The sequence below is a fragment of the Aristolochia californica genome, unplaced genomic scaffold (assembly GCF_029961685.1).
Source record: "Aristolochia californica isolate CCGP_79_NKW_82.1479 unplaced genomic scaffold, dmAriCali1.0.hap1 SCAF_8, whole genome shotgun sequence".
Classification (NCBI taxonomy): Eukaryota; Viridiplantae; Streptophyta; class Magnoliopsida; order Piperales; family Aristolochiaceae; genus Aristolochia; species Aristolochia californica.
The window spans coordinates 7,849,485-7,874,966 of NW_027182279.1; the positions used below are offsets into that span (position 1 = coordinate 7,849,485).

Consider the following 25,482-nt stretch of genomic DNA (forward strand, 5'->3'; position numbering starts at 1 on the left):
ACTTCAGTATTTTTTTTTATTGAATTCTCCTTATCTTCTTCTTAATTGTTCTTATTCTTGTTTATGATCCTACAGATTGCTACTTTGCACTGAAAGTCTGGAGTGCTCAGAAGGTGGGAGCATCAGCTATTTTCATTGCGGATAACACTGAAGAATCGGCCAAATATGTGCACAGTATAACTATCCCATATGTTTTTGTCAGCAGAAGTTTTGGCGACCAAGTGAAAAAGTCTCTCAGCACCGGAGAAATGGTTAATCAGGTGTCTCTGCCTGCGATAACTGGATCGAAGAAATGTCAACCGTGATTATTTTCTCTATTTATATAGTTCATGAATCTGAAGGCGCATACTGTTTGATTGCGTAGAACGTAAATCGAATATGTCTAAATTATTTATACAGTTCGTGTGATTATCCTTTCTGTTTCTCTAGCTCAAACTCTAAATTAAACTGACGAGGTTATTATAAGATTCTCTTTAATAAGTACTTCTTTATAGTTTTATGGCTTCTCACTTGCATGGGAATATTACAATTAATTGCCAAAGAAAATCACTTAGGCTGTGTTTGGAACACTAGAAAGTGGAAAGAAAAAAAAAGGAAAAAAAAAAGAAAGGCAAACAGAAAATAAAAGAAAATAAATTTTCTCTTGTTTTGATGCACATGAAAAATGAAAAAAAAATAAATTAGCAATATTTTAAAATTTTGATTATTAAAATTCTCTCAAGTTTCTATTTCTTTTTTTCTCTCCCCAAATTCCATCATTTTGTGAGAGAAAATTTATCAACTAAGAGAAAAAGTGTTTTTCTCTCTTATTTTCTTTGCTGCTTCCAAACAAACCCATAGACTGTGTTTGGAACACATAAAGTGGAGAGAAAAGAAAAGAAAAGAAAGAGAAAGAGAAAGATAAATAAAAAAGAAATGAAAAGAAAAGAAGTTTTTTCTTTTGTTTGGATGCCCATGAAAAATGAGAGAGAAAAGGGAAGAGAAATATACTTTCTCTTGTTTGGATGCATGTGGAAAATGAAAAAGAAAAGAAAATTACTAATATTTTAAAATGTTGATGATTAAGATTTTCTCTCAAGTTTCGATTTCTTTTTTTTTTCCTCCCCAAATTATATCATTTTGTGAGAGAAAATATATTAATTAAGAGAGAAAGTGAAATTTATTTTCCCTCAATGATTCTATTGAAGTTATGGAAAAGAGAAAAACTTTATTATAGAAAAGAGAAAAACTTCATGAACTTGTTGTAATCAGAGCACAAAAACCCCTATTTATAATAGAGGAAAGTGGTAGAGTTCAATTATAATTAAATTACCCTTGTCCCAATTACACCCAAACTCTAACACTTAAAGATAAGTCCTAGCTTAATTAAATAACTCAACATAAATAGAAGACTAATATAACTAAAACACCTTTAAACTAAAACTCTTCTATGAGACATCCTTCATAATAAATTTTGGCTTTATAAGACTACTTATTGTGAGAGTCATGTAAGAGGCTTCCATATCTTCTCTTCAACAAATTCCTTGCTGCCAAACAACAAAAAATAATTTTCTCTCTCCTTTTATTTTCTTTTCTTTTGTTTTATGGGTTCCAAACACGTCCTTAGGGAAAGAGAGAGAGAAGGAAAAATCTAGGGTTCTTTAAAGAATGCACTCTTTTGTGTGCTCAAGAGAAAGTATACTAGAAAATAATTTTGTGTGAGTTAGAATGCTCTTTAAAAATATAATGGAAAGTAAAAAAATAATTTATGAATAAAATACTTTTAAGTTAAATAGTTTATATCTTACTTAATTAATAATAAACAAATTAAACTAAGGTTTTAGATTAAATTAAATATATCAAATAAAAATTTATCATAAAAGTACCAAAATACCCCATAATTAAATGTTACTTTTATAATATTTAATTTCTTTGTAAGTTATTAAATAAATATAATATTAAAAATATGAAATCATATAAATACATAAATAACCCTTTGTTGAAATTCTAACCTATTTTTTTCTTCAAATGAATAAAATCTAACTTGGATCTATGTGCCTCATCAACTTGCTTTACTTGTCGTTGGAGAAAATGAAAACTTATGGTTTTAAAAAATAACCAAATCTTCAAATGGCGGACTTTAATGGAAAAAATGTTTCTTTTTATTAAAAAGAGATATGTGTGTAACACAACACAAGTAGATTCAAAACAAAATTGGTTGAGTAATAAATACATAAATTGCTCACAAACACCTAAAAATGATCATGATGCTAAAAATGATTGAATAATAAATACTAAAAAAATTACTGATAAAAACTTAAACAATGAACCTAATAATGATCCTAAATTTTCTGTTCCCCGCCATGAAATTCTATTCTATGTCATTCACCCGATGAATAGAATTATGAGCTTGTTTCCTCATAATCTCTTATGCCTTTTCTTCTTCATGATGACCAGTAGAGCAACGAACACACTAGAAAGCTACAAAATCTTTTCCAGTGTGAGAGAGAAAGAACAATCAAGTCAACTCAGCATGGCATCTTCCCTTCCACGTTATCTCCTTGATTTGAGAGGACAAAGTCTGATTTAACCAAAATTTAATACATAAGTCAGATTTAAGTAGACGAGACAAAGAAAACCCAAATGCAGATTCAAATTTTATTTTCAGTAGCTCTCAAAGAGATCTGAAACTAGGAGAAGCGAAATTTGCTCAACTATTTCCCCTCATTGAAACCAGCGACAAAAGCATGTTCAAAACAAAAGGTGAAGATCTATACTTTCTCAATCCAATCGAACTCAACAAAAGGAAGTCATCCCGCATCCACAACAAAATAGCAAAACAAGTGAATTGAACTTAATAGAAGTCCAAGGAATGCATTTCACCTTTATAAGATAAGTGCCCGTGCTTCAGTAGTTTGACCAATGACAATTGCAATTTTTCATGTTCTTGGAGGACCTGGGAATATAAGAAAAGTGCAATGCATAATTAAAAAAATAGTTAACTTCAAGAGGATTTAACAACATAATCATTGTAGTCACCATACAACAGAGTTGGAACTTGCCATATGCACACAATCAGGCAAGAGTGACGAAGCAGAGATTTTCACTATCCCAGTTTTTAGATAAATTCTCTCCTTCGTTAAATACTAAAGGGTCAGATTCCTATATGTTGGCACTAGAAAAAAACTTCAAGAGGGCTCTAGCTTCCACAAAATGTAAAACATTTGCATGACTAATGCACCAGAAGTCATCTTTGTGACATGACATTCAGTTATATCATTGTATCTAGATATCTGATAAATGAAAGAAAAATGATGACTCCCTTGACTACTTCTGTATCACAGGTATGACTCCAGTGTTCGGTTGAGAAAAAGTGATAAATTGAGCAAGCAGCCAATGAGGGGTTCCACTTAAGAAAACAACCAAATTTATCTCCTCTTATGTCATGCTGGTGGAAACAGGAAGTCAAAAAAAGGAAAAAATTTATATGATTACATGACTCGGACATTTATAAAAGTTCACCTGTACATAGATCTTTTTTTCTGAAGGAGAAAAGGACAAAAGGGTGTAACTGAAAAACTTAGACATCTTAGCTTGATCAACTCCATATATGTAAAAGAACGTCGTCCACATGACCCTTCAACAAGGAGCATCATAGACAAGAAACTAGTCAGGTTGACCAAACCAGAATATGTATTTTACATAAACAGAAATGGGCAGATGGAAACGTACCGGATGAGTATTTGTGACTTTAACTTCTAGGGAGCTTACATGTGAAAGCTTTGTCAAGAAATTCTGCCAGAGATGTAACTCGTAGTCAAGCTCATCGTGGATGACTAGTAGGGTCGTTTCATTTATGGAGGAGACATCGTTGAAAATAGGGTTGTCACAAACTTGACCCTTGTACTGAAGATTCTTCAGGTTTGAAGTTCTTATCTCCATCTCTTCAACATCGAAACATGACTCCAATTTTAATATCTTCAATTGAAGATGATCAATCTTTACTGACTTTAGGGAGTCACAGTAACTCATAGTTAAGTCCTCAAGAAGAGGGGACCTACGAATTATCTCACCTAATTGAAAACCATTAATTGTCACACCATAGAGAGCAACACTTCTTAGGGCTTTGAAACCCTTGAAATCATGCGAAGGCTCTAGTATGCACCAAGTTAAGTCAAGAGATGATATTGATAGACAAGAGAACAAAGAGTTTGGCATTCTGAATTTATTCATCCCCCACCCGATATCATCATCATCTGTCGAATCGAAGTGCCTTACATTTCCACTCAAATCAAGCACAAGCTCTCCAACTCCTTTAACTTTGACAAACTCATTCCACTCTATGAGATCGGATGAGTATCTGTCATCGGGACAAAAGAACATGCGGAACTTCATAAGCTTGTCTAGAGTATGGAGCTGTAAAAGTTGGTGGACAACTTGTACATAATGTGTCTTCTTTAAATTTGTTGGGAATTTCTCATCGAAGTCTATATTAGTTGTGTATATCCATAAGGGTTTCCACATATTTATCCATTGACTAGATAGAATTGAAGTCTTCACTGCACACTTCAATGGAAGAAAAGAGAGTTTATGGTGAATTATATTTTCTGGTAGCTTGCTAATACTGTCTTTCTTCTTAGTGAAGGTTCTTTTGTGCTGAAAGTCTATTGAGTGACCTTCTGTTTGTAAAGCACTACTGTTTGTGACCAGAAATAACAAAAAAAGTATTGTGTTAGTCAATCTATTTTTTGGACAAAAAAATTGCAAAAATATATTTGAAAGCATTTTTTTGGACAAAAAAATTATACATATATCAATTTCATTAGAGGGAAATAATTTGTCCATTTGTTCACTTAGGGATTAAGTATGAATGAATCCCGTTAATGAGATTAATCATTGCTTTTTGTTTCAAAGGCTCTACAAATGCCAATCACAACTACCACCTATGATTAGTCTCATCCCCAGTTCATGTGGAACAATGCTTTGATATTCAATGATACCTGTTGTGGGAGAAATAAGGGTTTTTTCAATTTTTTTCATTTCATTTTTTGGAATAGATGGCATTCAAGAGAAAAATATCTCTACGTGGATAAAGACTTTTGTATTTGTATTTTTTTTATATTTTTTTCTGACAATTACAAATGTTTCCATAAATTTAAACCAAAGGAAAAAATTTAGCAAGAAGTTCAAGAATTGCTACTTGATTTGGAAAATCTTAAGATTCAATAATTAAAGTATCAGGATCTAACATAATAATAAAATAAGAAATTAAAAATAAGAACAACATAAAAATGGTTTATGTAACAATTTATGAAGAAATGTCATCTGGATAATTTTTTTTGAAGATACTAATTTTCAGCTTTATGGCTATTTTCCATTTCTTGTGCAACAACTTTGTTGATGTGAAAATTGGATAAGGTTGGAAAGAGCAGCTACAAAATAAAGTTTGACATTAGTAATTGATGCACAATTATTTTGTGTAACTAATGCCACACAAGAATACCATAAGTATGGGAAATGTGTTTTTTTTAGCAAAGATATGATTCTACAAAAAGGAAACAACAAAAAGTTGACATAGTGGGTAAGATCAAGTATGTATTGGTATTTGCTAACATTTCGAATAATATTCGATCTAATACATACTGTCTAACCATGTGTTGCACATTACAAGACATGTATAATCTTTCAGGGCTCTATGATACCATATATCCAATACGTCCCATTTGATATGTTATATGTCTTGGTGATATAGGCATCCTTGGGTAAGTGGACCAAATTAAGGAAATCCAAAACAATTTAAAAGCGCTTGAGGAAAGAGAAGATTATGTTCACATAAAAAATAATTAAAAGATAAAAAGAGGCAAGCATAGCTGTGGCCAAGAGAAGTAAACCAAAATTTGCATATGAGTTCTAGTAAAATCACAAAAGTTAAGCTTAATAAGTTCTTATTGGAATCAAAATGTGAGGAGCACGATTATGTCAAGATTTAAAAGACAAGATTTGGGAGAAATCTCATCATGGAGGCACAAAGAAGCTTTATGTCCATGACAAACGAGGTGATAAGGAGAGGTTTCAACTCAATATGGTCACAATAAACTTTGTTTAAAGGGTGCATCTTTTCACAATTAGATTATTGTCTATTTAATATTTATGATAAGATGATTCTTGAGGCATTATATCCTCGTGTTAAGTTATTTTATAGTGTTTATATGTTCATAACTTGCTTTAAAATATCTTAATGCAATTAGATCTACTGGGGGAATCAACTAGGGGTCTTAGCTTATTTCTTTATTATTTAAGTGCCTTATCTTTGAGTATATTTTTTACCACAATTAGTTATCAATAGGAATAGTAATGCTTCTACTAACATTTTTTCTTAAAAAGGACTCAACATGCATTCAATTTTTAAGAAAGGGAAGTGAGTAGTAGGCAAGAGGAAAATGGAGCTGGTACAATCTATTAGGTCCAATGAAGGATAAATCTTGGGGGGGTGTTGGGCGTTCATGTCACTAAATTGACAACAACAACTAACTTACAAAAATTCATCTTCACTTAGATTTAAAATCACAAACTAGGCACACAATCTAGACCATTAAAGGGGTTCTAGTAGCAAAGTAGACTACACAAGCCTAGAGCTTCACAAGGATTTATAATAACTTATTAGGTACTAGCCTAGACTTAAGAATGAGAGTTTCAAGAGTGCTTGGCTACATGAGGACTTATATCACACAATCATAGTAGCAATGCTTCACAACGTTTCTTTTTCAGCCACACATGGATGCACTCAATGAAATTGAGGTTAGGATGGTCTTGTCTACCCAATGCTTGACCCAATTTACAAGGGTTACTCACTTCCTAATTGGTTGATTTTATAATCTAAGAACAAATAATAAACACAACCAATTCTATGTGCCTATCTATGTATGAAAATTTCAAATAGTATTTAATCATTAGATTTCAAAATATAAGTCCAAGGTAAATCTTGGATTGGTTTTTAAAATCAAGGGTTGCACTCAGCTATATGGAATCAATGGTTTGAAAGTATAGCTCATGTGTAGTAGTAGTCTAAACTTCAGTGATTGATTTAAAAGTACAATGATACTAGTTTAGTATTCTCAACCAAATACAATTTAAGATTTAAATGTAAATGCATGTATATACTTGGATTTTGAAATTCTTTCTCAAACTTCTAATACTATGTAAAAACCATTTTAAATACCCTAATAAATCAACACACTAGAATGTATAATGTGATTAGAAAATAAGAAGCTCAAACAAGGTTTGTAGAACTAGTTTTGAGTGGTAACCATTCAAAAAATCAATCGAGTAATTATTCAAATAAGATCTTTGAATCAATAGGCTTACATTTAACAATCATAGTTCAAAGTATTTAAACAATATTTAAAAGAAAAAACATTGATACTATTATTTCTAGGAGGAAATACTCAAGTTCAGGTTTTGACTTCCTTTGAGAGCTTGAGATGGTTAAAACCTCAAATTTGAGTCTAGGAGCATGAGCACTTCAAAAAGTTTTCTTTGGAAGCATGTTGAAAACAAGTTTGTGAGTGATCTTCTTAAATAGAAATCTCTCCAACATTAGAAAAAATCCATTAGAGTTAAAAAATGATATTTTGTCACTTAGAAAAACAAGGTAAAAAATAAGTCCAAAAAATCTAATCAAATATATATTAAATCCTTTTTTATTACCAAACATATTGGTATGTCACTTATTGATCATTTGGGAGTGCTGTAACATCCAAATCTGGGCCTAACTTTTTGAAAAATTGAAATTTTGAAATAAGTGTCATCTCTTATTTTGGGGCCAAAATCTTGTTTTGAAAATTTGGCTTGTTTAAGCGACACATGTTGTTGATCCCTGGCATGGGGTCGTCTGCTTTCTTCTCAATTCAGTCATAAGTAACTTAATTGTATGTTGTCATAAAAATTATATCCATGAGGATCTTGAGACCGGCACATTCATCCAATTTCTCATGTGGAATGATCCTTCTTAACTAAGTTATTTTGGTCGGTACTAATTAATTTAGCCCCAAAGGATCTAGCTAACTACTATATGAAACATAAATATGCCTAAAGGTATTTATTTATCATCCGTTGTCTCAAGTATATCTATTTGAGCTTTCTTAACTACATTATTTTGGAGAGTACTAACTAATTTAGCCTCAAGGATATTGGCTAACTACTATATGAAACATTCATATGCCAAAAAGTATGTATTTTGAATGCTTTCTCACAAGTAAATAATATCTAGCTTTAAAACTGATTTGGTAGCATAGAGTTCATTGTTTCCAAGATTCTTTTGTGTGATTAAGGGCGTACATAGAACTGATATTTGGTATCACCCACAACTATGATCGCTTGGAAGACTTGTGCACGTAACCACCCCCGAAGGATGGACCTCAACCACCACATACTCATTTGATTTTTTTATCTTACTTTAAAAAAAATTAGTGGATTAAAATTTGATTTGGAAGGGCCAGTATTTAAGTGTCACTCAAAAATTTTTGAATATAGAAGTACCACAATTTCCATATCTAAAGATTGATTTGGAGATTTGATTCAACAAGTAAATGTATTGTTAGATCGGTGGTACACATGATTTACTTGCATAGGGACTTAGATGGTTAATTAAGAAAATTAGATACTTCCTTGTATTTAGTAGTTTTTATGGCCAACTCAGAAGGATGAATTACCTTTGACACTTTATCCAAAAATCTACAAAGTATATGTACGCAAATTTTCTTTTGCCTTATTCAGTATGCATTTCTATCTCAGTATGCACGGTCTAAGATGTGTACTACATGTTGTGTACGGGGTGTCTTGTCTTGAAGTTTTCAAGAAAGCAACTTTAAATGGTTTTTTCAATCAATTTAAACCAAGCGGATGTAAGCCATCTGTTGTGCCCTTTTGGAGTTGATAATATGGGTCAACAAAAAAGGGGGCAATTCAATGGGGTCAACAAAATCTTTTCCACTATGAGAGAGAAAGAACAATCAAGTCAACTCAGCATGGCATCTTCCCTTCCTCGTTATCTCCTTGATTTGAGAGGACAAAGTCTAATTTAACCAAAATTTAATATATAAGTCAGATTTAAAGAGACGAGACAAGGAAAACCCAAATGAAGATTCAAATTCTATTTTCAGTAGATCTCAAAGAGATCTGAAACAAGGAGAAGTGAAATCTGCTCAACTATTTCCCCTCATTGAAACCAGCGATAAAAGCATGTTCAAGACAAAAGGTGAAGATCTATACTTGCTCAATCCAATCGAACTCAACAAAAGGAAGTGATCCCGCATTCACAAAAAAATAGCATAACAAGTGAATTGAACTTAGTAGAAGTCCAAGGAATGCATTTCACCTTTAGAAGATAAGTGCATGTGCTTTAGTAGTTTGACCAATGACAATTGCTATTTTTCTTGTTCTTGGAGGACCTGGGATTATAAGAAAAGTGCAAGTCATTGACGATGGGGCCCAATGAGCACCCGTATGACAATCTCTATCTATTCCATGCCGGCAAAGGTTTGTCTATAAATACCCAATTGTAAGTTATAGAAGATATGAATGAAAAAACCCAGTTCTTGCACACCTTGCTCTCTAAACTCATGTCTTCTTTCTCTTCCTCTGAATCCCCTGCATAATTCCTACATCAACTGTGTTTCCAAGTAAGTTCTTATTTTTAAAAAATTAATTTTATTTACTTAGGGGTTTTCCTAAAGGGAACTCCTAAACCTCTGTCTGTTTGAATCCATAATTTCTTTCTCTAATCTCTAAAGGCATTATGGTGATACTTTGATGTTTCACGGTCCTATGTCCCATATGTTCGCCTGTTTAGCTAAAGGAGGCGTCAGGGATTTGTTGATGGGAAAAAAAAGAGGAGCATGTGCCAGAAGCAAAATTTCTCGGAAGCCATACAAGTAGTCATGTCTTGGGTTCTCTATACCTGAAGAAAGAAAGATAAGGATTCAAACAGTAAAGGTTTAGGATGTACCTTTAGAAAAATTCACATCTATTGTTTTTCCTCTCTGGTTTTATCTTTATTTATGATTCTACTTTGTGTTGTTATAATCATTATTGTTAAGTCTTTTAATTCTAACGGCTTTTATAGTTATTTTTTTGTTTAAAAGTTCTTTTCATATGTATCTAGATTTAATTTCTAATTTTGTATTACTGATCTCGTTATGCAAAGTATTATATTCTAGTGTTATACCTAAAATCTTTAGGTAGGGTATACAAACTTCTATAAAACATAAATTACATTTTGCTCTATTTTTCTTGCTAGCGTACCAATTGCATTTAAAACAGTATCTTATGGGATTACCAAAGATACTAGAAGATTTTTTTTGTGTGATCACTTTGAAACCCTATCCAAGACTATACAAAGACTCAATGAAAAGAGAAGGTTACTCTAGGAAAAGAATGATTTTCAGAAAGAATACATAAACACCATTGAAGAAGAAAACAGACAACTCAAGGCAAGATTAACAGGTACTTTTTCTACCCAGATACCTCCTGGTGAGGGTAATTCACTTGCTAGTCCAGCTCAAACGGTAGCTGGTAAAGACACATCAAATCCGTTGATGGTAGGACATTTGCCAAAAATGACAGAAGAAAAGAAGAAAGACAAACAACAAACAGATTCAAAAGATATTAAAAAGATGATGAAAGAATATTTTCAAGAATATTTTAAAGAACAAGGTTATGGAAACAAGACTCAGAAATATCTAGTAAATCTGGATCTACTGGTAGTCAAACTCTTCAGTGTTATTCTCAAGAAGAAGACGAAGACTATCACTTTGACTCAGAAGTTGTACACAATTTGACCACTTTAGATGGGAAATAGCAAGACAAAAGTACTATGAAGATTATCTAGAAAAGAAAAAGATAATGGATACTGAGAAGATTATCTAGAAAAGACATCTGAAAAGACTATCATTGACTCAGAATATAGATAGACATGATCCTATTTGAGAAGACAAAAAATTCAGCCCACGGTTTCTGCACATAGTTTTCCAGCCCATGGTTTCATCATATGGTTTGAGATAAAAGTTTCCAGCCCACTGTTTTAGCACATGGTTTGAGAAGATAAGTTTTCCAGCTCATGGTGGTTTGAAGATGCCCCTGGTTTTTTAGCACCTTTTTTTTGACTTGGTAAAAAGTTTGTATTTTTCCTTTTTGGGTTTTGTTTAACCTTAGCCGCACACTTGTAAAGATTATGAGATAAGTCATTGACAATGGGGCCCAACGAGCACCCAGATGACAATCTCTATCTATTCCATGTCAGCAATGGTTTGTCAATAAATACCCAGTTGTAAGTTATAGAAGATATGAATGAAAAACCCCAGTTCTTGCACACCTTGCTTTCTAAACCCATGACTTCTTTCTCTTCCTCTGAATCCCCTGCATAATTCCTACATCAACTGTGTTTCCAAGTAAGTTCTTATTTTTAAGAAAGTGATTTTATTTACTTAGGGGTTTTCCTAAAGGGAACTCCTAAACCACTGTCTGTTTGAATCCATAATTTCTTTCTCTAATTTGGAGTCAATCCCCTACATGACGTAAAAACATTATGGTGATCCTTTGATGTTTCACTGTCCTATGTCCCATATGTTCACCCGTTTAGCCAAAGGAGGCGTTAGGGCTTTGTTGTTGAGAAAAAAAAGAGGAGCTCGTGGCAAAAACAAAATTGCTAGGAAGCCATACAAGTCGTCATGTCTTGGGTTCTCTATACCTGAAGAAAGAAAGATAAGGATTCAACCAGTAAAGGATTAGGATGTACCTTTATCTACTGTTTTTCCTCTTTGGTTTTATCTTTATTTATGATACAACTTTTTGTTGTTATAATCATTATTGTTAGTCTTTTATTTCTTACGACTTTTATAATTTGTTAACAAAAAGTAGTTTATTAGGCTGGAAACTACTGGGTGAGGGCTTGTAGCTTTGAAAGATTTTGCTGCTTTGAAAGACAAGGATCGCTCCTGGCTGTCACAACGCCACGAACTTCCTTTATATTTTGTATGCTTATTCTGTTTATTGTTTTATTTATAATTTTTGTGTGCAAAAAATTATCTATTTTTAGCAATTCTGTATAAGATTTTATATATAGGAAAAGCCTTCAGAATATAGTTTGTTTGCTTATGTTAGTTATTTCATTTGCGTTAGCCATCGTTATAATCAATCTTTCATTAAGAAACCCCTTCTTAATACCAGTTTATGTTATTCCTTTCTTTTGCTTTAGCCATAGTTATAAATAACTTGTCCCTGTTTTTCTATATTTGTATTGTATTGTCAACCTATTCCTATAGAAACCCCCCAGACAAATTGGTATCAGAGTTATTAGAAATTATATTAATAATACAAAAACAATTCTCTCTCTCTCTCTCTCTCTCTCTCTCTCTCTCTCTCTATACTCCAAAATCCCTTCTTTCTCTTCGATATGGGATTGGGAGGGTATAGGGATTTTACCTAGGGAAGGACAGCCTTGCCCCCTATTATGCACACAATAATATTATTATTTTAAATATTTTTCTTTAATTTACTTTATTTTATGCTAGTTAAAAAATTAATAGGCCATAGGGGCATTTTTGGAATATTTTATTTGGGGGTTTTTTGGTAGTATTTTATTTTAAACCTTGTAAGGGTGAACCCTATTTAAGGGGTAAGAGTAATGTGAAAAGTAAGCATTGATTTAGAGTAAACATGGTTTTTGAGTTATCTTCAACGAGCTGAGGGGTGTGCGTTCTCTTCAAAGAACCTAGGGTTTTCAATCTTCTCTTTGGCTTGATCTTCATTTTTCTCTTCTTCCTCCCTACGAATCCATGTATCAGATCTGGGACCATAACACCCCCTCTTCTGGATGGAGATTCCACTTCCAAGACTTGGTAGGGGGACACATTTTCTTGGTCTTTTTTTTTTTTGTTTTTGTAGATATTTATTATTTTGATAGTGTAGACGAACTTATGTTGGTGATTTTGAGAAACATATATATATTATTTCACATTATTATAGTTTTTAATGAACAACCCATTTTTTGAGTTTTTTCTTTCCTTTTTTTTTGCTATGCTTAATTCACTCTTCGCGGGCATTAAAGCTGCAAGTAAAATCTTAGGCTCTTGCTTGCTACTTTTCATGGACATGATTTCTAAACATTTTTTATTTTTTTTCTATGTGTTGATTTCCTATTTTACTGATTGGTAATCCAATATATGGATGATCTAAAATTAAGGTATATATAGTCTGATAAAATGGTAGGTTTTTTCACTTTTATTCTTAACTTTAACTGCTTTTACTTCGTTCCTATGTGCTTTTAATTAATTCAAAATCCAAGGTCAATTTTAAAGTTCATGTCACAATGAGCAATGACATTCATAGAAGCAATTACATACAAAGTACACATAGGATTTTTAGGGTGGTTTGAAATCCTTCTAGCTGATTGCAAGTCTACCCCTCAAGATGTTTCATAATCTTAAGGAGCCACTAATCTTCGCTTGCCCAAAAACATATAAAGCAAATCACCTCAAAGGCCAATTGCAATATTGCCCACAAATGGACTTATGCAATTCAATTGACCATAACAACCAACTTACAATGGTACTCCCTCAGATTTAACAACTAATTAGGCATACATGCCTAGACTCACACTGAAATTTTTCATCAATTGGCAAGGTAGACCAGCACATAGATTTTCAACAACTCACTAGGCACACCAATCTAGACCCACAAAGAGATTTTCAGCATCACCTACCTACACAAGGTTTTATGACTGGAACAACTGCAAACACAACTTCCCACCTTCAATTCTTTTGCCAATTTTGTTTTTTCTTGAATAAATTTGGGGTGAGGATGGTCTTACCTAAGGAAGGATTGACCCAATTATAAGTATTACTTTGTTACAACGTAACGCAATATTAATTATCTCCCAATAGGAAAATTTTATTAATCTTGGTACAAACAAATAGGTACATCTATCCAATGTAATTAGTAGTTTAAAATAGTCCTTAGTAACTTGGTTTTAAAATGAAAACAACTCATAGTAGTCATTTATGATTTGATTTGAAAATATAGGAAGCAAAAGATGTATTCATTTGAAAATATCGGCTCAATTTAAATATGGGATTGGCTTTTCAAGTCAGGGGACGTAAACAATTCAACTCAAAATAAATAAATTTCAAACTATAACCCATAAGTAGCATTATAAATTATAGTGAATGATTTTTCAAAGTGTACTTAGCACCAGTTCATTGTACTCGACCAATTATCATTGATATATCTCAAAGTATATAAATGAAAATACTTGGATTTGAAATTTTATCCCAAAGTTTCAATACTAAGTAAAAGCCATTTCAAATGCCCCAATAAAATAACATATAAGGATGCATTAATATGATATGAAAATAGAGGAGGTTATAAAACTAATTTCAAATGGTTGTCAATAACACAACTACTCACAATGCAATGGTTGAATCAAATATGGTCTTAAAATCCCTTAGCACATGTTTAACTAACTGAGATTTAAGTATTAAAATGAACAACACATAATTTCTTAGCTCAATAAAGAAAACTATCAACCTTTTAAGCTAGCTTTGAAGGAGGCAAAAACTTCTTAAATCATGTGCAAGAGCTTAGGAGGCTTGGTTTTCACTGTGAGAAGAGAGAATTTCATTAGAGGCGAGTTTGGGTTAAAAAGCAAATTCTCCAACATTTAGCAAAAGAAGGTGAAAACAAAGGTCTAAAAATTATGAAAAAAATCAATAGTTCCTTTTTTTACTACCAAACATATTATAGGTTACTTACATAATTTGGAAACATATAATTTTTGGATTTGGACCCGATATTCAGGAAATTGAATTGCTACAACATGGCTTCCACAATTTTTTCTTCTAATAGCTTGATTCTGTAGTCGAATCCTCCCCAAAGTTTGAATCCTCTCCGCCCAAGAGTTCAACTCCTCTTGCTTTTGCACCCTATAAGGATCGACTGAATTTTTTTTTTTTTAGAACTTTTTAGTGCATAGAGTCAAATCCATTTTGTTGTTTTTCACTCAGATGGGGTCAACTCCTTCAATGTTGTCGACTCTTACTATATGCACTTTAGTAAAATGATCAACTCCTCCCACTACTGTTTTTCTCACTTCATCATGACATGAGGTCGATTCCTTCCATAGGGGTCAACTCTTCTTGCTCCGATTTCACCACATGCTTGACTCCTTAATTTTGTCTTTTCATTTTAGGTTTTCATTTTTTTTCACTGATTATGCTTGATTTTTATAGATGGGTTTGACTCCTTCGACTATTAGCGCTTCAATTTTTATTTCTTCCTATATGGTCATCTCCTTTTGCTCATTTTATTCTTCTTGCCTTTTTTGGATCGGTTGTTTCCAAAAAAATGATTCTTCCTTTGTCTTTTAAGTCAAATGGTGCTGCTAGATGTTGATGGTGTGCTTTCTAGTATGAGAAAATTTCATCCATTTTCTATGGATCATTGAAATGGGCCATGGTGGATCGAACGAATATGCTGTTAGTAATGTTTTTAAAGGGTTTTTTTTATTGCGCCTCATATTTAACATATATTATTAGTAATATTATCTTAATGGGAATCTTGGGGCCAACACAATATATAAAATCATTTACTCTTTTCTAATTATATACTTTTTACTCCCGTAGCTTGAACATGATTGTGTCCCATTCAAGTAAACAAGACTTCATGCAAAGGCTACAAGTTTAGACATAATTCAACTTTCATTCAAATCAAACAACCTAAGTAGGAGTGTGCTTTTCAGAAGTAGTTCATAGCCATCTTCAATTGAGTTGCTCTAACTTCTTATGCTACAGGAAAATTAATGTTTCTCAAAGTTTTTTCTTCTCCATGATATTTTTTTGAGATAAGTATATATTTCTCGATGAAATTTGAATGTTGTCGAGAAAAAGATTCCCACTAAATGGAGAGAACCAATTATTCTCAATGAAATTAAAAAATCACCAAGATATTCTAGTCGAAACTATCCTGTCAATAATAAGTTAGGAAAAAAAAGAAAAATAATTCACTTATTCTCAAATAAAATCAAAGATTAAAAAATATATAATATTTTTGAAAAATTATTTCGCCAAGAATAAGGGGGGAAATTAAAAATTAAAATATTACTTGTGAAATATTACTAATTATTGGAAAATTTTAAAAATCTTTTAGAAATATATGCTATTCTTGGTCAAATAATTTCACCAAAAAAAAGAACGGAAGATAAAAATAAAAAATCACTTATTACTGTTGAAATTAAAAATCTTTGTGAAATATGTACTATTCTCAGAGAAGTAATTTCTCTAAGAAATAGTTAGGAAAAAATAAAAAATATCCACTATTCACTATGAAATAAAAAATCATTGAGAAATATATTTTTTCTCAATGAAATAATTTTGCCAAGAATAAGTAGGAAACATTAACAAAAAAAACTAATTGATAAATATCTACTTATTCTTGATAAAATTCAAAAATTCTGGTAAATATATGCTATTTTCGATAAAACAATTTCATTGAAAATAAGTAGAAAAACAAAAAAAATTACAGAGAAATATTCACATATTCTCAGCGAATTTGAAAAATCATCAAGAAATACATATTATTCTAGGAATAATTTTATCGAGAATAAGTAGGAAAAAAATATAATCACAGATAATTAATCACTTATTCTCACATATAGTTATATTTAACATTTCCTCTTACTACCAAGATAGTGCTATGTAAGTCATTAATCAAGTATAATAGTGCTTTTATGTGAAACGAGATAAGATTTTTATCACTGGAATAAATAAAACAATTAAACATTAGAATTTTAAATTTTCATTAAATATTATTATAATTTATTTGTTGTATTTTAAGAAAATATTTAATTCAAATAATTAATTTAAATTAAATAAAAACAATTAAATGATCAATCAACTTAATTTGGTTAATATAATATAAAAATTAATTAATATATTTTGATTAAGTGATTTATTTGTTATTATTAAATTTGTTCAATTATCCTTATATATTATCATTTTGATAAAAACTTTTTCTATAGATTTTCTTAAAATGGAAAATAGAAATTAATTAGTATAACGATGGAAATATTTTCTATAGATACACATATATTCTTTGTATAACGATGGAAATACTTTCAAAGTTAGAAATATTAAACTCTAAACTAAATATAACTATTTGGTTTTCGATTTAAATTATTAATCAGTGAGAGTATAATAATTTGCATGATCATATTGATGCACATTATAAATTGATCAAGTCATGTTAATGTAATATGACTTGTGAAGTAACTAATTGAGTTATTGATCAAGTAATTAGTTAATACAAAATATTAACTATAATTTATTATGTAATTTCATTATTATCTCATAGATGATTTATTCTTATCCCTTTGTTATAGAAAATATTTTTAGGTAATTATTAAAATAAATAAATTAAAGACTTGGTTATTATTAATAATCCTCGGGAACCTTTCATGAGATTTAAGGACACTATTTAATAGTGAAAAGTTAAAAAAAAAAAGAAGAAATCGTTTGTATAAATATTCGGACTGCAATTGGTCATAATTATTTTTATAGAGAAATAGAAAAAGCCATACAAGGGTTTTGTTAGGCCTAAGCTAAGTAATTATGTGATACTAAGAGAGCAGTAAAATTGTGATGTAGTTCTGAGAGGGAAAGAGCCACGAGGGTTACGAGTGTAAGGATTTAGTTTAGCTTATATATTCTGTTGCAATTTTGTAAAAAAAAAATCAATAGTTCCTATTTTTACTACCGAACATATTATAGGTTACTTACATAATTTGGAAACCTAAAATTTTTGGATTTGGACCCGATATTCAAGAAATTGAATTGCTAGAACATGGCCTCCACAACTTTTTCTTCTAATAACTTGATTCTTTAGTTGAATCCTCCCCAAAGTTTGAATCCTCTCCACCCCAGAGTTCAACTCCTCTTTCTTTTGCACCCTATAAGGGTCCATTGATTTTTTTTTATTTCAAAACTTTTTATTACATAGAGTCAAACCCTTTTTGTCATTTTTTACTCAGATGGGGTCAACTCCTTCCATGTTGTCGACTCTTGCTATATGCACTTGAGTACAATGATCAACTCCTCCCACTATGGTTTTGCTCACTCCATCACGACATGAGGTCGACTCCTTCCATAGGGGTCAACTCTTCTTGCTCCGATCCACCACGTGCTTGACTGCTTAATTTTGTTTTTTCACTCTAGGCTTTCATCTTTTTCACTTATTATGCATGACTTTTATAGATGAGTTTGATGTTAGTGTATCAATGCCCACCTCTCTCAAGTTATCGTTATTGTAATGTATTCACTGGTCCCCCAAGTATGAGGAGCGCCAATGTCGATAGTGAGTAATTAGTTAACGGTTCCAGCTTAGACGCTGATGAGGTCAAATTGTGACCGCAATGGTTACTTGTGAAGAAACTGTAAAACGGATAGTAGGGTTTGGGGCGTCAGCCCCGACGGGGGTCTAAGGGGGCTGACCCCACGGTATGTACGTGTCACGATTGCATCACCAAGTGCCAACGTGAAGGACAACAGGATGGCTTGCTCTACAAGCTTCCTAGATGAAAAACACTTATAAATAGAGGTGTCCTTCAGCTGCATTGGCATCCAGAAAATGAGAGCTATTCCTTCTTCATTACTCTGTTTTATTGTTTAGTTTCTTCTTGTAATTTCTGTTCAATCCAGAAACCATTGAAGCTCTTCTAGAGCATGTGGTGGGACGAAGTTTCTTATCGTATTTGTAATAGATCAGTGTTGGCTTTCTTCTTGATTGTTGTTTAGATGTTCCTGGGCTGAGCTTACTTTTTTTTACATGGTATCAGAGCTCTAGGGGACTCTTAACAACAATCATCTGTCGTAAAGCACAACATCATGATGATCTTAAGCCTAGTAGCTCTACTGCTAGTTCTGGTTCTGTACCAGCAATACGTATTCGTCCCCCAGCTTTCACAGAAGGCAAACTTGATGGCAGGAACTATCTCCTGTGGAAGTTCAAAATCACTACAATTCTAGACTCCTATGAACTTCTTGATATAGTTCTAGGAGTTGATGCTGAACCTGTTGCTATCACCAATGGTGAAAAGATCACTCCTCCTAATCCTCAGCTCGTCAAAGATTGGAGAAGGAAGAATGCTGATGCACTTTGTGCAATTATCACAAGTATTCAAGATTTTGTCCTCACCCTGATTCAACATACTTCGAAGGCGAATGAAGCATGGAACATTCTGAAAAATCAGTATGAAACGAGAAACCAGACTCATATCCAAAATCTGGAAAATCAACTTGTTGCTGAAAGATTAAGTGAAGATGAGGCAACAGAGTCTTTTATTACTAGGATGAAAAACCTACGTGATAAAATGGCTTCTGTTGGTATAGCCAAGTCAACAGAGGAACTTGCTCGAAGATATATTCGAGTACTGCCGCAAAAATTTGACGGCCTCGTGACAGCACTCAATACACAAGTTTGTGATCCTCTGTTGACCTTTGAAGATTTCTCTGCCTTATTGATGGAGGAGGAGATGAGGCTAAAAGGTAGAGACAATCAGTCTGACTCTGCCTTCACAGCAAAAGCAAAGGTTAGCAATGAAACAAAGAAGAAACCAAAGAGTAAGAAGTTCTTTGGATCGTGTTATTACTATAACAAGAAGGGCCCTACTGTTAAAGATTGTAGAACACGAATCCACGATGAGAAGAACGGCACGGTGAAACAAAAATGGAATAATAGAGAATCTGCAAATTCTGCAGAAATTGAGCTTCCTCTGTTCACTGTCACAGAGGAATCATGCTCTAGTGCTCATGTACAACAAAAGAGTACATGGGTGTTAGATTTTGGAGCTTCCCGACACATGACCAGCAAGAAAGAATTATACGATTCTTTAAATCCTCTACAACAACCAATGAATGTGGTGGTCGGGAATAATGCGAGATGTCCCGTTGAAGGGATAGGCACTATATCCATTAAGTCTGATGATGGAGAAAGTAAGAAGATAGCGGATGTTCTACTTGTTCCCCAAATCTCAAGAAACCTGTTGTCCGTAGTTGCAATTACAGAAAAAAGATTTGGAGGTACGGTTCAAGAAAAATGAATCTCTTATTCTTGATAAAAATGAGAACATAGTTGCAAGAGGTATCCGCAGGGTTAACCTTTATGAAATCAACTCACTTTCTGCTATTGTTGATGCCAAAAATAGTCAACTTTGGCATGAAAGATTCGGACACAGTTCCTTTCATGTGTTGAAGGAAATGTAGAAGAAAAATATGGTGACAGATTTGCCTTCATGTAATTGAAGAACCTTGTGAAGCTTGTATGCTGGGCAAGCAACAAAGAAAGTCATTTCCCAAAGGGAGTCAAAACAAATCAAAGGCTCCTCTAGAGTTGGTACATGCTGATCTCTGTGGGAAAATGACTACGATGGCATTAGGAGGATCTTTCTACTTTATGCTGTTAGTTGACGGTTATAGTAGAAAGATGTGGGTGTACTTCTTTCAGGACAAGGCTGATGCTCTTGCAAAATTCAAGGTGTGGCATAAGCAAGTGACAAATGAGAATGCAGCAAATGTGAAGAAGTTTCGTACAGATTGTGGGGGGGAGTTCTGTTCTGCTGAATTCTCTAGCTACCGTAATTCAGTTGGCATCAAACGCCAACTTACTGCTCCACATACACCAGAACAAAATGGTGTAGTTGAACGTCGAAATCGAACGGTGGTGGAAATGGCTCAGTGCATGATAAAAGGTGCTGGGCTACCAGATATGTTCTGGGGAGAAGCAGTAAATACAGCAGTATATGTCCTAAATCGATGCTCCACAAAAGCATTGAATGAAAAGACTCCAAATGAGGCTTACTCAGGTATGAAACCTTCTGTGTCTCATTTAAGAAAATTTGGGTGTGAGTGTTTTGTACATATTCCCAAAGAAAAAAGAAAGAAATTAGATGACAAGAGCAAGAAATGTATCTTCTTGGGTTATAGTGAAGAGTCTAAAACATATAGACTCTATGATGTAGAGGCCAAGAAGTTAGTCATAAGCTGAGACGTGGTGTTTAATGAGCGACCACTCTCAATGGAGGATAATGATCCTGCCATTTTGTCACTAACCGATGAAGTAACTCACCAAGTGCCTACTGAACAACCAGTAAGTGATGTAGAAGATGTTTCTGTTAAAAAAGAAACAACAAGCCAACCTAGTGCACCCCCACGGAAGCCACAACCAAAGTGGGTGCACCAGCTCTTTGATGACAGAACTCCAGAAGTTGAAGATAAAAGCCCTTGTCCTGATGAGCTTAGACGATCAAAGAGAATAGAGGAGCAGAACAAAGTAGGACAACAACTTTTGAACATGGCTTTGATGACTCAAATCATCGAGACAGTAAAAGAACCAGTAAGTATGGAGGAAGCCATGTCAGATCCAAAATGGAGAGCTGCAATGCAAACAGAGTATTATAGTATCATAAAGAATGATACTTGGGAGATTGTTGACAAACCTCCTAACCGAAAGATCATTGGCAGCAAATGGATTTGGAAAACAAAGTACAAGGCTGACGGTACTCTTGAAAAATACAAAGCACGCCTTGTTGCTCAGGGATTCTCACAAATTGAAGGTTTTGATGTTGATGAGACCTTCGCTCCAACAGCAAAGATGACAACAATTCGGGTAGTTCTTGTAGCTTCTGCTCATTACGGGTGGACGGTACATCAAATGGATGTAAAATCTGCCTTTCTAAATGGCAAACTTGAGGAAGAAGTCTACGTGGCACAACCACAAGGCTTTGAACTACCAAATGAAGAGGAGAAGGTATGTAAATTAAAAAAGGCCTTGTATGGTCTAAAGCAGGCACCACGAGCCTGGTACAAATGTATCGACTCTTTCTTTTTGGAGCACGGGTTCTGTAGAAGCAAATCTGAAGCAAACTTATATGTTCTTTGTGAACATGAGAAAAGAGTCATTGTAGTACTCTATGTAGATGACCTGGTAATCACTGGTGACCATGAAGACAACATTGTGAAGACTCGGGAATGGTTGAGCCAAGAGTTCGACATGACAGACTTGGGCCTTCTTCATTACTGCTTGGGAATTGAGGTATGGCAAAAATCTTATCATATCTTTATTTCTCAGGAACGTTATGCTCGAGAACTGTTATCTACTTTTGGCATGATCGAAAGTAATCCAGTAGTCACCCCAATGGAAGTGAATACCAAGCTGAAAAGGTTGACAACAAGCTCTACAGAAAATTAGTTGGAAGTTTAATCTTCCTTTGTAACACAAGACCTGACATTAGCTATGGTGTGGGAGTGCTCAGTTGTTTTTCTAATAATCCAAGAAAAACGCACTGGCAAGCTGGAATGTGAATCCTCAAATATCTCAAAGGTACTTTAACTTTTGGAGTATCTTACACAAGAGGAGATATTTTATCTGGGTATTGTGACTCAGATTGGGCTGGAGATATTGACACGAGGAAATCCGTTACTGGCTATGGATTCTTGTTTGGAAGTGGTATCATCTCATGGGTTAGTAAGAAGCAACAAATAGTTGCACTGGCATCAACCGAAGCAGAGTATAAAGCTGCTTGTGTAGCAGCCTGTGAAGCTGTGTGGCTACGACGCATCTTGACTGATATAGGTATTCCTTTGACTGACTCAACTACCTTAAATTGTGACAATCAAAGTTGCATAGCTATGGCGAAGAACCCAGTGTTCCATGCTAGAACTAAACACATAGAGATTCAGTATCACTGATTGAAGAGGAGACCATATACATGGAGTACTGCCCTACAGAAGACAACCATGCAGACATTTTTACCAAAGCACTAGGGAGTGCTCAGATGAACAAGCATCTTCGTGGCTTGGGCGTTGGCCCAAGAACATAGTCCAACAGAGGTGAACATTGAGGGGGGGTGTTAGTGTATCAATGCCCACCTCTCTCAAGTTACCGTTAATGTAACGTACTCACTGGCCCCCAAGTATGAGGAGTGCCAATGTCGATAGTGAGTAATTAGTTAATGGTTCCAGCTTAGACGCTGATGAGGTCAAATTGTGACCGCAATGGTTACTTGTGAAGAAATTGTAAAACGGATAGCAGGGTTCGGGCCGTCAGCCCCGACGGGGGTCTAAGGGGGCTGACCCCACGGTATGCACATGTCACGATTGCATCACCAAGTGCCAACGTGGAGGACAACAGGATGGCTTGCTCTACAAGCTTCCAGATCGCTTGCTCTACAAGCTTCCTAGATGGTGTGCTCTACAAGCTTCCTAGATGGCTTGCTCTACAAGCTTCCTAGATGAAAAACACTTATAAATAGAGGTGTTCTTCAGCTACATTGGCATCCAGAAAATGAGAGCTATTCCTTCTTCATTACTCTGTTTTATTGTTTAGTTTCTTCTTATAATTTCTGTTCAGTCCAGAAACCATTGAAGCTCTTCTAGAGCGTGTGGTGGGACGAAGTTTCTTATCGTATTTGTAATAGATCAGTGTTGGCTTTCTTCTTGATTGCTGTTTAGATGCTCCTGGGCTGAGCTTACTTTGTTTTACATTTGACTCCTTCGACTGTTGGCACTTCAAATTTTATTTCTTCCTATATGGTCATCTCCTTTTGTTCATTTTATTCTTCTTGCCTTTTTTTTGGACTGGTTGTTTCCAAAAAAGATGATTCTTCCTTTGTTTTTTAGTATAATGGTGCTACTAGAGGTTGATGGTGTGCTTTCTAGTATAGCAAATTTCTTCCCTTTCTATGGATCCTTGAAATGGGCCATGGTGGATCGAACGAATATGCTGCTAGAAATTTTTTTTAAAGGGTTTTTTTATTCGCCTCATACTTGACATACATCATTAGTAATTCAATTGTTTATTGTCATCAAAATTATCTTAATGGGGATCTTGGGACCAACACAATATATAAAATTATTTATTCTTTTCTAATTATATACTTTTTACTCCATTCGCTTGGACATGATTGTGTCCCATTCAAGTAAACAAGACTTCATGCAAAAGCTACAAGTTTAGACATAATTCAACTTACATTCAAATCATACAATCTAAGTAGGAGTGTGCTTGTTAGAAGTAGTTCATAGCCATCTTCAATTGAGTTGCTCTAACTTCTTATGCTACAAGAAAATTGATGTCTCTCAGTGTTTTTTCTTCTCCATGAAATTATATTTTTTGAGATAAGTATATATTTCTCGATGAAATTTGAATGTCGTGGAGAAAAATATTCCAACTAAATGGCGAGAACCAATAATTCTCGATGAAATTAAAAAATCACCAAGACATTCTAGTCGAAACTATCCTGTCAATAATAAGTTAGGAAAAAAAGAAAAATAATTCACTTACTCTCGAATAAATTCAAAGTTTAACATAAAATATATACTATTTTTGGAAAAATTATTTCATCAAGAATAAGAGGGGAGATTAAAAATAAAAATATTCACTTATTCTCAAAGTAATTAAAAAATCATCGAGAAATATATACTATTCTCGACAAAATAATTCCTTGAGAATAAGTTAGAGAAAAAAATATAAACTTATTATTTGAAAATTTTAAAAATCTCTTAAAAATATATGCTAGTCTCTGTGAAATAATTTCAACAAGAAAAAGTAGGGGAAATAAAAAAATCTATTATTACTGGTGAAATTAAAAATCTTTGCAAAATATATCCTATTCTTTGTGAAGTAATTTCTCTAAGAAATATTTAGCAAAAAATAAAAAAATATCCACTATTCTCAATTCTTATACTTAACATTTCTTCTTACTACCAACATAGTGCTATGTAAGTCTTTAATCAACTACAATAGTGCTTTTATGTGAAACAAGATAAGATTTTTATCAATGAAATAAATAAAAAAATTAGGCATTAGAATTTTAAATTTTCATTAAATATTAATATAATTTATTTGTTTCATTTTAAAAAAACATTTATTTAAAATATTTAATTTAAATTAAACAAAAATAATTAAATGATCAATCAACTTAATTTGGTTAACATAATATAAAAATTAACTAATAAAGTTATATTAAGTTATTTATTTGATATTATTAATTTTTTTCAATTATCCGTATATTTTATAATTTTGGTAAAACTTTTACTATAGATTTGTTTAAAATAGAAAATAAAATTAATTAGTGAGATACACATAAATTGTTTGTATATTGATGGAAATACTTTCAAAATTAGAAAAAATAAACTATAAACTAAACATAGCTAATTGGTTTGATATTTAAATTATTATCAGTGAAATTATAATAATTTGGATGACCATATTGACGCACATTATAAATTGATCAAGTCATGTTAATTTAATATGACTTGTGAAGCAACTAGTTGGGTTATCGATCAAGTAATTAGTTGATATCAATTATTAACTATAATTTATTACATAATTACATTATTATCTCATAGATGACTTATTCTTATCTCAATGTTACAAAAAATATTTTTAGGTAATTGTTAA

At 33.0% G+C, this 25,482-nt stretch overlaps 1 protein-coding gene across 1 annotated transcript; it reads right to left on the reverse strand.

Moving 5' to 3' along the window:
- Positions 1-3,167: 3,167 nt before the first annotated feature.
- LOC137938255 (uncharacterized) lies at positions 3,168-4,362 on the reverse strand. Its single transcript, XM_068783244.1, has 3 exons — positions 3,665-4,362; positions 3,502-3,616; positions 3,168-3,272 (listed from the first exon to the last, which is right to left on the reverse strand). The coding sequence occupies exons 1-3, from the start codon at positions 4,360-4,362 to the stop codon at positions 3,168-3,170; spliced, it is 918 nt and encodes a 305-aa protein (XP_068639345.1).
- Positions 4,363-25,482: the final 21,120 nt, after the last annotated feature.